At 42.5% G+C, this 15,719-nt stretch overlaps 2 protein-coding genes across 2 annotated transcripts; one reads left to right on the forward strand and one right to left on the reverse strand.

The window, feature by feature from the left end:
* The first annotated feature begins 2,471 nt into the window (after window positions 1–2,471).
* LOC133899734 (putative fatty acyl-CoA reductase 7) lies at window positions 2,472–9,507 on the forward strand. The gene is made up of 10 exons (XM_062340789.1): window positions 2,472–2,701; window positions 2,794–2,909; window positions 7,392–7,591; window positions 7,672–7,772; window positions 7,859–8,051; window positions 8,157–8,318; window positions 8,417–8,498; window positions 8,618–8,887; window positions 8,995–9,122; window positions 9,235–9,507. The coding sequence occupies exons 1-10, from the start codon at window positions 2,611–2,613 to the stop codon at window positions 9,395–9,397; spliced, it is 1,506 nt and encodes a 501-aa protein (XP_062196773.1). The 5' UTR covers window positions 2,472–2,610; the 3' UTR covers window positions 9,398–9,507.
* LOC133899735 (uncharacterized) lies at window positions 3,596–5,177 on the reverse strand. The gene is made up of 2 exons (XM_062340790.1): window positions 4,388–5,177; window positions 3,596–4,029 (listed from the first exon to the last, which is right to left on the reverse strand). The coding sequence occupies exons 1-2, from the start codon at window positions 4,669–4,671 to the stop codon at window positions 3,870–3,872; spliced, it is 444 nt and encodes a 147-aa protein (XP_062196774.1). The 5' UTR covers window positions 4,672–5,177; the 3' UTR covers window positions 3,596–3,869.
* Window positions 9,508–15,719: the final 6,212 nt, after the last annotated feature.

The following is a 15,719-nucleotide window of genomic DNA, read 5'->3' on the forward strand; positions in this document are numbered from 1 at the left end:
GTTGGGCGTATGTTGTTGTCGCCCCTTGAGCCTAGGTATGGCAGGCTGGTGTTTGCACCCTCCTGTTGCCTGCAGCTGGTGCCCCTTTATTTCGGCTGTGCTGTGATGTGTACTGCAACTTTGGCAATTGTTGAGTACATTAGAGGCATGGCTAGATCAGTGTCAGGAGCACCTTGCCACCACCAGCAATGTACTCAACAATTGCCAAAGTAGCAGTACACATCACAGCCGAAATAAAGGGGCACCAGCTGCAGGCAACAGGAGGGTGCAAACACCAGCCTGCCATACCTAGGCTCAAGGGGCGACAACAACATACGCCCAACAACAGCCCACACACATAGATCATGGCAATGACACACACACCATCGGCGACGACACATATAAGCCAGCTGTCGGCGTCCCGAGTACGATGGTGCTCAGATCAAACATCCTATGGCGCTCAAACACGACAACAGATCACTCAATCAATGGTGCTCAAACGTGGCGATGTTCGGACACCCTATCGGCAAGTCGGCGGCTCTCTAATTCCCAGCCAACAACATATGAGCACTTCAGCAAATAGAAAGGAGGGGAAACAACACATACGCGCCTACCAACTCATGACAGCCTGCATGCTTTCACGGCCATGGCGCAAAGCACCGGCCACCTCTCATCATAGCACCAGAACAAACGACAACCAAAGCACGAGACTTTCCCATGGTCGCGGCAAAGGCCAGCCAGATTACAGCACAACACAAGGACTACCGGCAGCCAACTAACAGCACCACCTCCTCGGTCGCTGTTGGGGGGAAAATAAACCAGCCTAAGGACAACGGTTGAAGATCACCATCCAGGTCCCTCCGGAGCCTTGATCTCCAAACCCTTAGTTAAAAGCTCGATCTCCGATATCATCAGATCCTTTCACGGTACCCCTTCGCACCTACGAAGCCTCCCCTTGGCTCCGCCAGCTCGACCTCCCAAAACCTTCCAAAACACGACCTTCCGAAGCCTCGGTCCTCCAAAGCTTCGGCCTCCCGAAGCCCCAGCCCTCCGGGGTCCTGTTTCCCAAAGCCTTCACCTCCCAGTTCTATGCCTCCCGAGGTCCCCGCCTCGTGTTGATCGGGCCTCCTTCTCGAAGGCAGCGGGGTGAGTCAACAGGCCTTGGGAAATATCTGTCGAAAGGGGAGCGCCGGTCGTGCTTTGCTTGCAAGGAAGAGAACGGCATTAAAAGCCTAGCCTAATGGACTTCACTCTGACACCCCCGCGTGATGAGGGCTATCCTGACACCCCTGACAGTACGACGCCAGGCCGCAATTGGCGACCGGCTCGCCCTCTTAAGGGGGTAGGCACCACGATAATTACCACGGTGAATATTTATCTCCCTGATATGATAGAAGGTAGTTATCCGGGATAAGGCCCAGTAATTTGGTCAGATCCGGATACTTGTACATTATGATGCCTTTGTGGCTCCCCTGGTGGTTGAGGGTTCGGCCTGGTCATGATGCTTGAGGCCCTTCTGTTTTGGCCCTATTGTTATGAATGCCGTGATATGGTTTTGTGTTAATCTAAGCCCCCTTGGTTCCTGTTATTGATAGTGTGATGCTCATAGTGGGTCAATGATGATTAACGATCTCGTGGAGGTGGGTATTGTGTCGTGGTCAATGACATGCGATGAGGCCTGGCAGGGCAGTTGCCTCTTCGAATGCCATTATTATTACCCTTTCGCCTTTGTGGTGTTTGCTTTCGTGGCTAAGTTGCCTATGAGATGTTGTCAAGATAAGGGGTTGTAGATAGGAGTTCAGAAACAATGCAATTCACCGGGCTCCCGAGAGGTTTAGCTGGTGAACTATCGAGTAGCTGGACTCTCTCTCCCTCTATTCTTTTGTAGTACCTGAGGCTGCGGTTGATGATGAGGGGCTACAGATTCTGAGGCCTGCGTGGCTGATGATGATCCGGGATATATAAATAGTCCCTAAAGTTCATGCTAGACTGTTTGTCCCGTTGTCTGCTTTGTTTCTAACACTTACTTTAATCTATTTTGATGCGTGTGACTATAGCCTTGCAGACTCAGAGACGACCACCAGATAACAACGATCAGCGCAGTTTAATCGGAGGTTACCCGGGAAGCCGGACGTAATTAACTGGAGGCCTTGTAAGATCACGGGAACCAGGACATATGATCGCTTGAAGATATAGTCAGTAGCGTGTGCGTTGTACGTGTGTGTGAGCAATTGTAATCGGATGAAACTGTACTTTATGATTCGATAATGAATGAATAAAGTTATGTATTTTTATTACAATTATCTCTGTTTCTTTTCATATATTATGCGTATACTGGCACGCCCACGATGCAGTATGTTCGGTGCAAAACAATCAATAAAGATCTAAACGAGGGCAAGTAAGCTGGTACGCCAGCCATACCAATTAGCACATCTACTACTGGAACTTTGTTCCAGCTGCCCTCTGGAACACATCCCTCTTCTCTTCCCTACAAATACATGGATATTTTCTCTGGAGGATCACAGTGCTGCTAGTACTACTTGACTACCTAACACCCAACAAGTAGTCTTTAACCAAAGGCCATAAATCTAAAAAACTCTTGAGATACACACAGCACTAAGACAGTCGAAGATGATTGGTGAACTGGATGCGGATGGGGTTGTGGAGTACTTCAGGGGCAAGAGCATCCTGATAACTGGTTCAACTGGCTTCCTAGGAAAAGGTATGTCTTCATGAACTCATCAAGTACTCTTTCAGGGTCTGCAGTGTGTGCACAATGGCTGGTCTTCTCCGTGGTGTACCTGTTGACCTTAGGTCTCTGTGCAATGCTTGTGGAGAAGATGCTGAGAGTTCAGCATGATGTCAAGAAGCTCTTCCTCCTTGTTCGAGCCAACGATGTCGAATCTTCAAAGCAGAGGGTTCAGACTGAGGTGAAAATATTTCTAGCCCTGCTTTCATCTTACTTCTTGAAGTATCTTTCTGAACTTTTCTCCCTGATGCAAATGTGTTGTGGGAAATCTTCTCCATACAAGAACAGAGGAAGCTCGAATAATATGAACTGTCTCTGTCTACCAGTGTGTGTGGGTGTGTGTGCATAGATGATTGTCATATGTGTTACTGTGTCGGTGTTGTGGAGATTGCAAGGGAGAACGGAGCAGGACTTGGGAACGAGGCAGAGAGCGGAGAGGATATCGGAACGAGGGCAGGTTCTCTTCGCCGACCGGAGGAACGTCTTCAGCCAGCTCGAGATCGGCAACCCCTCACAAGGAGCTTTATTCACCGATGCCAAACACCAGTACTGCCGAGGCATTTATAAGATTAGGCGCCCGTGATAACAACCTAACAACTCTCAAACAAATTGATTAACTAACAGTGAAAATCCTAACTCCTTGTGCTTATCACTTTGCCGCAGCCCAGAATGCCTAGCCACTTCTGGAAGCCATCGATTGATTATGCCGTCTTCTATACGTGTGCCCTACAAATCTGTCGATGACGTGTGCATATTTTATATTGCAAAGCAACTCATGCAACATGCATGCACTACCCAAGTCTTGCTCACGCAAGATCAATGGGAATTTGCAAAAGATGCCACCAAGTAACAGAACACTGTGAAGCATAAGGAAAATTAGGAGTGTTATATGAGTTAGCAAACATTAGCTTTAGATGTCAAACATTTACTTGTTGTCCATCAACAGAAGTAACTAGAAAAAAAAAAGGGCGTCAAGGCAATGGAGTTCTCCAGCGATTATTGTTCTGTCGCTGTTTGTTTTTCGTCGGGTGAACGTTACCCGGGTGGAAGCCCGAATGAACATAGCTGCGGGGGAAATTGCCTACACAGCACTTGGCTGTTATTGCAGACTGGTTTCAAGCAAACCAGGACCTGATGCCAATCAAGTTGCAGTTGAACAACTTAATCCGGGAAGGGGCTCTGGAATGGAGCAAACTTTGTGAGAATAAAGGATAGTCAAAGCCATCTTCGGATATACTTCTGAACAATTACAGCTGCCGCTGTCTCTCTTCTGATCGTGTGCATTTTGCTTGCTAAACAGCCTAATAAGCCAACAGAATGTATTAGTAATTTAGAATCAGAAAGAGAAGAGATTACAATTCATTAAGGATGCTTATAAGAATCAGTGGATAAGGCTTTGCAATTTTCAGGTCATGGGAATAGCAGGTATGAGTACACAAAATATTATTATTTGTCCACAGTGGACAGAAGAAATTATTATCTAAGTAGCAAAGATTATGGGAGTAAATGGCACCCTAAGCAACTAAATTCCTCTAGAATGCCTTCAGCATTTCTACAACAAAATCACAGAATGGAGAAAGCGATAAAATTTAACGAAACCATTAATCAATAGCACGTCGCGCGCACGAATGCGCGGCCGCACGCAACGCGGGGTATTACCTTGATGCCGGCGAAGCCGCAGAGCGCGTGGAACTCGGTGACGGCGACGGCCATCTCGGGCTTGTGGTTGGCGTCGCGGTACGTGGCGAGGCGCAGCGCGTGGAGCGCCGCGCGAGCTCCCGGTCCGGGTGCGCCTGGGTCGACAGCGCCTTGAAGAGGAACGGGAGGTCGCTGCCCCAGCGCGCAGCGACGGCGCGGCCTAGCGCGGCGGGGTTCCGCGCGAGCCAGCCCTGCATGGAGACGTCGGGCGCCAGTGACGACGGCGCGGACGGCTGCGTGCCCATCCACAGCTCGGCCCACGACCCCCTTCTTCCTTGGCGAGTCGCGACACGAGTGAGTTCAGCTCGGCGCACAACCCCCTTCTTCCTTGGCGAGTCGCGCGACGAGTGAGTTGGGACCGCGGCGGCAGCGAAAGCGGAGAGAGCCGGGTCTGCTGGGGAAGTCAGCGTGCGCGGCGCTGCCGAAGCGGGTCCTCGCGGCGGGGAAGCTGGGATGAGGCGGAGGGCGATGGGTGTGGGAAGGCGGAGTGACGTGGCGGCGGGGAAGCCGGGGTGAGGCGGATCCGTAGGGGAAGAGCGCCCAGGTAAGGCGAGGGCGGGGTCGCCAGCCAGGTGGTGAAGACGGAGGAGCGGCGGTGGGGAGGAGAAAGAGAGCCGGCCAGGTTCGAGGGAGTTCGATGGAGGAGAATCGGACGGCCTCTGTCGTCGTCGGCTCCCATCGGACGGCGGACGATCGAATTATGACGTGGCTCGCTGTCGTGCAAGATATCCGTCCAGGATTGGAGTATAGAATAGAATAGAATAGAATAGATAGAGACGTGGCTCGCTGTCGTGCAAGATATCCGTCCAGGATTAGAGTATAGAGATTTGTGTGGCTACACAGAGAGCAGTAACCATAAATCACACAATGCCAATAAGTTTACTCAGAGAAACATGAGATGTTTTTTTCTTGAACAAATCTGCGTCTGAAGCTGCAGGGATCCGTTCAATACAAGAAAACAGTGACAGATTGGAAGCTGTGACAGTTACTTAAAAAGCTTATGGGAAATAAATGGCAAAAATTTAAAATTAGACAATATTCGTGACCGTATTTATTGAAATAGATAATATGTCGTCGTATTTATAATTTTAGTATTCGTATTCGACACCTCATTTACCGAAAATTGACTTTCGGTACATCGTACCCTGAAAATACGTGGGGCCAGCCATATTCGGCATACGGAGTGCCGAATATAGCATTGTAGCCTATTTTCAGCGCACCGTGAAATATACGTCAGGTATGAACAGTGTCGCGCATGAATAGTAACAGCGGTGTGTTCAATTTCGCTTTCTCTCCTTCTAAAACGGTAGTCTTCTATTACTCACAAATTTTAAAACTTTTTTTACGTGATCCATAATCCATGTGCAACCCATTTTAATTAGATTCACCGAAAAATCTTTTGTATATTTTAAACTAAAATTCTTCAAAAAAGGCTACTATTATAACTTGTAACAATTGTTAGTGTCTCAAATAAATTCTCAAAAATCTAGGAAAATTCACTAATATTATTCTTATGTGATGGACTAATTTCTAAAATTATTCCTAGCACTAGGTTATATGATGAAAAAGTGAGTTACTTTGTAATGCTCCATTTATATACATTTTTATCATTTCATGTGATATTCTTGTTTTAATTCAATTTGAATTCAAACAAAATTTAACTATCTAGAGTAGTCTAGACCAAGTCACCCTGCACAGGAGGATGTGAGCGACCGAGGAAAAATAGTCAGCGGGTGAAAACCCACGGAATTGAAGATGGAGTTGATGAAATTTAGAGGAGAGGCTCTAATATCATATTAGGAAGCGTTGTCACCTCTCTCGAGGCTGTGTAGATGTATATATATGAGGTGTCGAACCACAACTAAAGTTACAAATGGATTACACCTCATACAGATGATTTCAATCACTTGAAATAATGCATGGATACAAAACCGAGTTTATCTCTGAGCTCTATCTCTAAACCTATTCAATCACAAAAAAGTAATATGTCCGTCGCGGAGTACGTCAGAAAGATGCTGAGTTGGTTACGAAGATTTTTTGGTAAACTTACCCTTTGATTGTAGGTTTTGTGCATGTTTAAATTTATTTTTATTCAAATTGAATTAAAAAGAGAATATCACATGAAATGATAAAAATGCATATAAATAGAGCATTACAAAGGAACTCACTTTTTCATCATATAAACTAGGGCTAGGAATAATTTTAGAAATTAGTCCATCACATAAGAAGAATATTAGTGAATTTTTCTAGAGTTTTGGGAATTTATTTGAGCCACTAACAATTGTTACAAGTTATAAAAGTAGCCTTTTTTGGAGAATTTTAGTTTAAAATATACAAATGATTTTTCGGTGAATCCAATTAAAATAAGTTGCACATGGATTATGAAACACGTAAAAAAAGTTTGAAAATTTTTGGAGTAACAGAAGACCACCGTTTTGAAAGGAGAGAAAGCGAAATTTGGCTTGTGCCGAATACGGTTAATATTCGGCACCCCGAATGCCGAATATGGCTGGCCCCGCGTATTTTCGTGGTACGGTGTTTCGAAAGTCAATTTTCGGTAACTGAGGTGCCGAATACGAATGCTAAAATTATAAATACGACAATATATTGTCTATTTCGGTAAATACGAACACGTATATTGTCTATTTTTGGATTTTTGCCGAAATAAATAGAGATGATAGTAGTTGTACACGTTAGCACTCTTCCAAATAAAACCTGAGGTGCATCCAATGCTGACACGTCAAGAGAAAAAAAAAGGCCGCACTGTGCAAATCCTGCACGTTTACTGAATTGAGAAAGTCTCCTAATGGATTCAATCTGAATAGTATTTTCTTCTGAAAAAAATAAAAATAGCAATAACAGTAAAAAGTGGCTTCATATACCAAGCCTGAAACCGTTTACATGTCACGAACAACGTCATTCTTACGGTACTCTTTTTCTGCAAACTCGGTTTCGTTATCTCCAGGTAACAGGGAGGGAGGTCTTTCAAGTTCTAAAGGAAAAGCATGGTAATGGATTTGAAGATTTCATGGAAGAAAAAGTCTGTACTTTGACTGGAGACATCATGTATGAGGACTTGGGGCTAGGCAATGCTAAACTGACAGAAATATCCACAGAAATAGACATTATTGTCAATGGGGCTGCGACTACAAATTTCTATGAAAGGTTGAGTTTGGAGTTTTCTGTTGAAATTCTCCGAGATAACTTACTGTTAAGCATCCGGTAAGCGTATGACAGTTTTGCAGATATGATGTGGCTTTTGATGCAAATGTCTTGGGAGCCAAGCACATATGCGAATTCGCAAAGATGTGTACTAAACTAAAGATGCTGCTTCATGTTTCAACAGGTAGCAAGCAACCGAACCCTATGTTCAATATACATTGTGGTATTCTGCCATTCCGAATCCATATAATGATTACATGCCTTGATCAGCTTATGTAGCCGGTGAACAGGAAGGGATACTGCTAGAGAAGCCATTCCTGATGGGTGAAACCCTGAGGGAAGGAGCGCAATTGGATATCGAATCCGAACTAAATCTGATTAAAGAGACCATGAGAGAACTGAAAGCTAATTGTTCTTCAGAAAGGACTGAGAAAAGAACCATGAAGGAGCTTGGCCTGAAGAGGTCAGAATCAACTCATCAGAAAAAGAGCAGTAACATAGACATACATTTGACCTACTGCTACCACCTATTAGCAACATCACAATCCTAACACGCCTCTTAATTAAGGGCAAGGGAGTTCGGGTGGCCAAACACCTATGTGTTCACCAAGGCAATGGGGGAGATGCTATTGGGGCACCTTCGAGGCGACCTCCCGGTGGTCATCGTCCGGCCTAGCATCATAACCAGCATCCTCAAGGAGCCATTGCCTGGATGGATAGAAGGAATCAGGTGACCAAACACAACAAAATCACAATAATTCTTTTAAATTTCATCAGGACAATGTATGTTTCAGCCGACACATTACTAAACATCGTGGCCTTTCGCAGGACGATCGACTCGTTCATCATCGGTTACGCCAAGCAGGTCTTGTCATTCTTCTTAGTCGACCTTGATTCGATAATGGACGTGGTGAGCTTACAATAACTCGTAATCAAATTTATAATGAACTGAACTCCTCCGATCCGTCGATGGTGGGGTTGCATACAACTGTTTTATCAGTTTGAGTAAGTGAAGCCGGACTTTGACAGATTCCTGGGGACATGGTGGTGAACGCTATGATGGTGGCAATGGCGGCGCACTCGGAGGAGCAGGCGCAGACCATCTACCACGTGACGTCGTCCCTGTGCAACCCAGCGCCCTACGCTGTCCTCGCCGACTCGGTCCACCGGTACTTCCTTCACAATCCACCGCGCTCCGGGAAGAACGGCGAGCCCGTGCGGCTGAGCAGGATGCGGTTCTTCCGCACCGTCCCCATGTTCCGTGCGTACATGTCCATCAAGTACAAACTTCCCCTCGAGGTGCTTCTGCTCATTTCATCTTCGAAGTGATCGGTCAATATTATTGCCTTGCGAAATTAGATCAGACTGCTAATAAAATGCTCTTCTATTTTCTGACGCCTCATCAGATCCTTCGCCTTGTGAACATTGCCTTGTGCGGCGTGCTTTCGCGGCGCTACAAGGAGCTGAGCCGCAAGTACAGCTACGTCATGCACCTGGTCGAGTTCTATGCGCCATACACACTGTTTAAAGGGTGGTACGCAACCGATTCAACCATATCAAAAAAAGGAAGTTTATTTTTGGTTGCCATTTTATCTATTACTAATCGCCGTTCATTGGATTTGATTTTCGCGGACCACCGCGAAAAGCTTCGATGACATGAACACGGAGAGGCTGAGGATGGCGATGAAGAACAACGAGAAAGACAAGAGCAGGGGATATGACTTTGGTTTTGATCCCATGTCGATCGATTGGGATGACTATTTCTACAGGATTCACATCCCCGGTGTGGTTAAGTACCTCAATGATTAGGTCAATAAATGCGTGAGATGCGTACACCCAGTACTGTATCTGGTGTTTACTATATGCTTATGCATATACATATGTGTGATGCTGCAAAAGCAAATAGTATGTCCGAGGAACAACACGTCTTAAAATTTTCCCTTTTATTTTCCTGTTGAATAATGACATCTCAATGACTAAGCTTACATCTGCAAGAAAAATGTAGACCATCTTTCTCGTAGCAGTTGTGGTTCATGACGGGACCACGGCTAAAACGGACATTTAACACACTGAAGTCCCACTTACAAGCAATGGTCCTGGCATATCCGCATATATGGTCCAAATTAGGGCCTTACCTGCATTAACAAACATCAATGAGGCAGGCATACTTTCTTTTTTTGAATTATTATTGAAACAAATGATCTTGAGAACAAAAACGCTAACGAATTCCAACAGAGCAAGAAGGACAACTAGACGAGCAGGCTACAAAGTAAGAAGCATTAGTAAGTCCTTGAAATAGTCTTATTTTAAGGATAAGAGATCATTAGGGAGTGCATCCTATCCTCCTCATCTACCTTCCTTGGTCTGGCCGGACATTGCCATGATTCTGTCTTGGAGAGTATGGAACGCCCGCAACCGACTCATTTTCGATGCTCACGACGATGACGTCCCCACCATCCTTCGGGCGATTGCGGCTCTACGTACTTGGCGAGAGTTTATTCTCTCATGTATCTCTACCTTGTAATTTCTCATCGGGATGCCGGTGATGCTATTTGTATCTGTGTCCTGCTTCTACCTTTAAATAACTTGTAAACGATGCCTGTTCTTAGCTACTTTCGATTAATAATATCCTAATATTAAAAAAAGAGATCATCAGGAGGGGTCACTCCTGCTATAGTTACAGTATAGATAAAAAACAGTTATACATCCTAATATGAAAAGGTAGTATTTAACTGTAACGGAAGACCATATATATTTGCGTACAAGGACAAATAGTTGGAGAAACGATGAAATATTCACATATTTGTATAAAGATAATCAAGTATTCCGACTCTGTTTTTACCATTAATGTTTAAATTGAATACGTGTACTAAAACTATGGCATTCCACTATCAATGCATCCAACAATGAAATACTTTTAGAAGTTAAACTAGCCGAATAGCCTGCGCAAATGCACGGGTTCAAATGCAAATTTTGGTTATATTTACTTTAAGCCTCCTATGCCTATCATTCAAAAGACAGCTCTATTTGGTTCACAATCCTAATTTTGGAATTAAAATAATAGCAGTTTGTTATAACATTGTCATACTTCGTCTTGTCAATACATGTCGTTCTGGACATTTGTATAGTCTAAAAAACATTACTTTGACCACTATACTTTTTATTGCAATGTTTATAAAATCCTATAACATTAGAATATTATAAAAATACCTTTTGTGAAAAATCTACACATATGATTTTTCAAGTTCCAAATCTAAATTCCAATGAATGTACACTGCTATAATCCCTCTGAAATAAGGAGGTCTGCTCGATTATTCTCATTTTCTCTATCAATAATAATTCATTTATTGAATTTCGCCTCAAGATTTACTGAGACTAAACTCATAAGCTTATATTTGATAATATATAGTGTTAATACTCGTACATCAAAAGAAATTTAGCTGTTTGTTATTATGCGAACTATATATATTGACAACTCCCTATAAAAGGTGTATTTCATGATACTGTAAAACTATTTAGCAAAAAATTAAAATTAATGATTCAATTTCAGTATTTCCAGATATGTATATATAAAAATATCAATGATTGAAGCACATCTATTTTACATACAACAGTCCTCACACAAAGATATGATCGGTTCAGTGCATAAATCTTAAATTGAACTTACATTAGCCCCAAAAAATACATTTGCATCTTTGAAATAAGGGACAGAAAACACGTGTTTTAGATGCAATTGTTTGCTAAGTTATGAATCCAGTCTATACCTATGGGACGCAAGGCATGTATTCTTGATAAAATTGATGTTAAGATGTGCTAAATAAGTTGCATATGTGTTTATCTTATTGTTCCAATGAATATGCGGATATATCACTAAATTAGTAATCAACAATTTTTTCTATTGTTTAGAAAGGCAACCAAGACATAATAACAAAGCTTGATAGTAGGACAAACCAGTGGTCAACCAAACTTTGAATTTGCAATCGAAGGATCGAAACCGAACAGTAGCCCTGTCATTTCCTGCCCTTTACTCAGCTAGCCATCAGAATTGTCAAACTCCAGCCCCGTTGCCTCAAGGGCGCGGTTTCCTATTCGTTCGTAACTAAGGCTATTCTACATGTAGCAGTAAAAAGCAAAAGGATAAAAGGATCACATTTGGCTAAAGGTATGGAACAGTTCGTGTTGGAAAATTGCGACAAATATAAAGTCAAGATTTTATTAGAGTAAAACTACATAGGATGAACATGAAGATATTTCTCATGATTATAAGTTGCGTGCACAGCTTGTTCGGTTGATAAACACAAGCTTCTGCGAGGGTGATCTGGTCGGCGTCGTGGAAGCAAATCGATGTCAAGGGAGTAGTTGTCATTTAGGATGTCGAGAAAGTGGTCAAAAACGAGAATGCACCGAACCGTTGCGCGAAGATGCTACCTAAAAACCTGATTGCAGCCCTGTGCAGGTCTCTACGCGACACCGGTTTTGGAGATCCCGCTCTCCTCCTCCTCAGTCTACGCCGAGAGAAGAGGACAACAAGGCTTAGCAGTAGAATAGAACAATGCAGTAGCTCGTGAGAAAGAGGAGGATTGGGGAAATGGAGAGACAAAAAATCAGAGCCCCCCCACAAGGATGTCTCCTGGTTTTGTTAATAGTCATAAAGTGGCAGTTTCTATTTGATGCAAATGGCAATTAACGCCCATCAAATTGGGTGTATTAATCACATTAAATCGCCAGCATAGACTGCTTTATTTATCTATGATTTTAAATGGATGTTTAATCACATCAAAATAGAATCATCGCAATAAAAGGCAAAATAATATTGCACGATTGGCTACCAACTTTACACGTACGCCGCGCTCGCAAATCATAAGTCACACGATTTTTCAAGCGAAAAATGCTCAAAATGCGCATATTTGTGTAGCCAAAGTCCCTCTTTTTCTCTCTCCCATGTGCTTCCATTTTAGTCAAATGAGAGAGCTAACTATTTAAGCATGTCCCACTCTCCTTGGACTAGCAATATGAGACTAAAGTGTGCATGTTTTGGAATTTCAGGAATGGGCCACAAAATGGGTCAAATTCCAACAATCCCCCACCAATTCCAAAGTAGTAAGCAGAAAAGATTAAAGGTTGTTGAACTGAAAAGATTTTATATACCATTGTTTTGGTGCAAGTCCAAAACAATGGTATATACCACTGAAAGAAGCATCCATAGGAAAGATTTTAGACAAAGAAGAGAGCCAACTATTTAAGCATGTCTAACTCTCCTTGGACTAGCAATATGAGACTAAAGTGTGCATGATTTAGAAATTCATGAATGGGCCATAAATGGGCCAAATTCCAACAATTCCCCATCAATTCCAAAGCAGTAAGCAGAAAATATTAAAGGTTGCTGCATTGAAAAGTTTTTATATACCAGTGTTTTGGTATAAGTCTTGTACGGGTTGAACTTGCACCTAAACTAACAAGATCCATCTTCTCACGGCTAATGAATGGATCATGCCTTGAATTCACAGCCTTTTGTGATTAGATTTCGCCTAAAAATCGCAATGGTACTAGGCTGCCAAAGAGCCAAGTCTTAACAGAGCGTTAATTGGTCATGTTCCCTGATCTTCTCATGAACTTTCTAGAGAACGTCACCATTCTCATGAACTGCAACCTCAGAGTTAAGCTCACATAGGTGTATTCATTATAGGTATCCTAAAGGCCAATACCTTTTTCCACATTGGACACTAGAATACATTAAGGCTATAAGCCAACCTTCCATACAGTAGAGAGTACATTCTCTAGGTACATGAGCAGAAATTTTAATTAATTTTGTACTCTTTGATTACAATAATAACTTGTTTTTCCCATTATTAACTTCACAGGATCTCCGATCAATAATAAATGGGTTACCATTATAATGTAACTTAAGTGGGCCTCATCCCTATGTCCATAGATGCACCAGAAATCGCTTTCCGTGCAAGACCTTTTGTAAAGGGATCTACTAGATTTTTCTCAGTGCGAATATAATTCACAGTAATTACTCTAGAGTTTTTCAACTTTCTAACAGATTTAAGCCTTACCTTCACATGTCTCGAGGACTTCATGTTATCTTTAGTACTCATAACCTTAGACAACACTGTTTAGTTATCGAAGTACATCAGGATTGCTGGTAGCTCTCTAAGCCACTCAGCCTCAGCAGTGGCAGTGTCTAGCGCTACAAGTTCAGCTTCCATGGTCGACCACGTCAAAATAGTCTGTTTACAAGACCTCCATGAATATGCAGTACCAGCTAAAGTAAACACATAGCCACTCATCGCTTTGATCTCATCTGCATCAGATATTCAATTAAAATCACTATATCCTTCAATCACAGAAGGATAACCAAAATAGTGAATTCCATATGAGGTTGTGCCTCTCATATAGCGTAACACACTCTCAAGTGTCTCCTAGTGATCATCTCCTAGGTTAGATGTGAACCGACTTAATTTGCTGACAGCAAAAGAAATGTCGGGTCGTGTGGCACCAGCAAGATACATAAGGGACCCAATTATTTGAGAATATCTCAATTGTTCTTTTCCTGTGCCTTGATTTTTCCTAAGCTTTACACTAGCATGGTAAGGCGTAGGGGAACTCTTGCTATTCTCAAAACCAAAATGGCTCAATAGTTTTTCAGCATAATGAGATTGATTTAAAGCAATCCCATCCTCATTTTTGATCAAATTAATATTCAGAATAACATCTACCTCTCCTAGATCCTTCATATCAAAGCATCGAGATAAGAAAGATTCAACCTCGTCAATAATGGCAGTGCTAGTTCCAAATATAAGTATATCATCGACATACAACCACAAGATAACTCCTTGACCCTCACCATAACTATAGTATACACACTTGTCCGCCTCATTTACAATAAAATCAGCAAGTGTTAAGGTTTTATCAAATTTTTCGTGACATTGCTTAGGTGCTTGCTTCAGGTTATACAAGGATTTTAATAATTTTCACACTTTATTTTCCTACCCCTTAATCACAAAACCATCTAGTTGCTCCATATAGATTTCTTCCTCCAACTCTCCATTGAGGAAAGCTGTCTTTAGATCCATTTGATGAATGTGTAGACCACAGGAAGCAGCTAACACAATGAGCACCCTAATGGTGGTTAGTCTAGCGACTGGTGAATAAGTGTCAAAATAATCTTCCCTGTCTTTTTAGGTAAAACCCTTAGCCACAAGTCTTGCTTTATATTTCTCAATTATTCCATCAAGCCTCATTTTATTCTTGAAAATCCACTTACATCCAATGGGTTTACACCCGTAAGGACAATCAATGATCTCCCAAGTCTCATTTGCCATGATGGAGTCTATCTCACTACGGAATGCCTCTTTCCAATACTCAACATCGGGTAGTGCATAAGCCTCAAAAAAGGTTCTTGCCACATCATCCACGAGGTTACAATAAAGTCATCACCAAAGGTTTTCTCAACCCATTGTCTCTTGCTCCTGCATGGAGCATCTGTGATTAGATTATTGTCCTCCTCAGAAACCTCTCGTATATGTGTGTTTTCAATTGGTTCAGAGGGAGGAGAGTCAAGATTATTATTGTTCTTGGGTTGGTTGTTCACAATTTTTGAAGTACTACTTGCTGGCCTCATAGGAAAGATATTATGAAAGCAAGAAGCATCCTTAGACTATCTTATTGTATTAACAATAATCTCAGGAGTTTCAGATTTTACAACTAAATATCTATAGGCATGATTGTTTTGAGCATATCCTAGAAAAATGCGATTGACTATTTTTGGCCTGAGTTTCCTCTGTTTCTGCTCTAGTATGTTGACCTTCGCCAAGCACCCCCACGTTCGTAGAAAACTAACATTGGGTTTTCTTCCCCTCCATCCATCATACGGAGTACTCTCACACCATTTGGTGATTACTCTATTGAGGAAGAAGTTCACAGTCAAAATTTCTTCCCCGCACCACATCTTAGGCATACTGATACTCTCCAACATGGTATTCACAAAATTTGTTAGTGTCCGGTTTTTCCTCTCAACTATCCCATTCGATTGAGGTGAGTAAGGTGGTGTAAATTCATGGATAATTCCATGTTCAGAATAGAAATTCGAACAATCATTAGAGGTATACTCTCCTCCACGATCATA

Source organism: Phragmites australis, chromosome 18 (assembly GCF_958298935.1).
Source record: "Phragmites australis chromosome 18, lpPhrAust1.1, whole genome shotgun sequence".
Lineage (NCBI taxonomy): Eukaryota > Viridiplantae > Streptophyta > Magnoliopsida > Poales > Poaceae > Phragmites > Phragmites australis.

Bases quoted from the DNA above. Each gene is read 5' to 3' on its own strand.
- LOC133899735 (XM_062340790.1), bottom strand. From the start codon at position 4,671: ATGGGCACGCAGCCGTCCGCGCCGTCGTCACTGGCGCCCGACGTCTCC. The intron at 4,030-4,387 runs GTAATACCCCGC...TTGGCTTATTAG, and splicing joins GCGGCTTCGCCGGCATCAAG to GCTGTTTAGCAAGCAAAATG.
- LOC133899734 (XM_062340789.1), top strand. From the start codon at position 2,611: ATGATTGGTGAACTGGATGCGGATGGGGTTGTGGAGTACTTCAGGGGC. The intron at 7,592-7,671 runs GTTGAGTTTGGA...ACAGTTTTGCAG, and splicing joins ACTACAAATTTCTATGAAAG to ATATGATGTGGCTTTTGATG. The intron at 7,773-7,858 runs GTAGCAAGCAAC...TGCCTTGATCAG, and splicing joins GCTGCTTCATGTTTCAACAG to CTTATGTAGCCGGTGAACAG.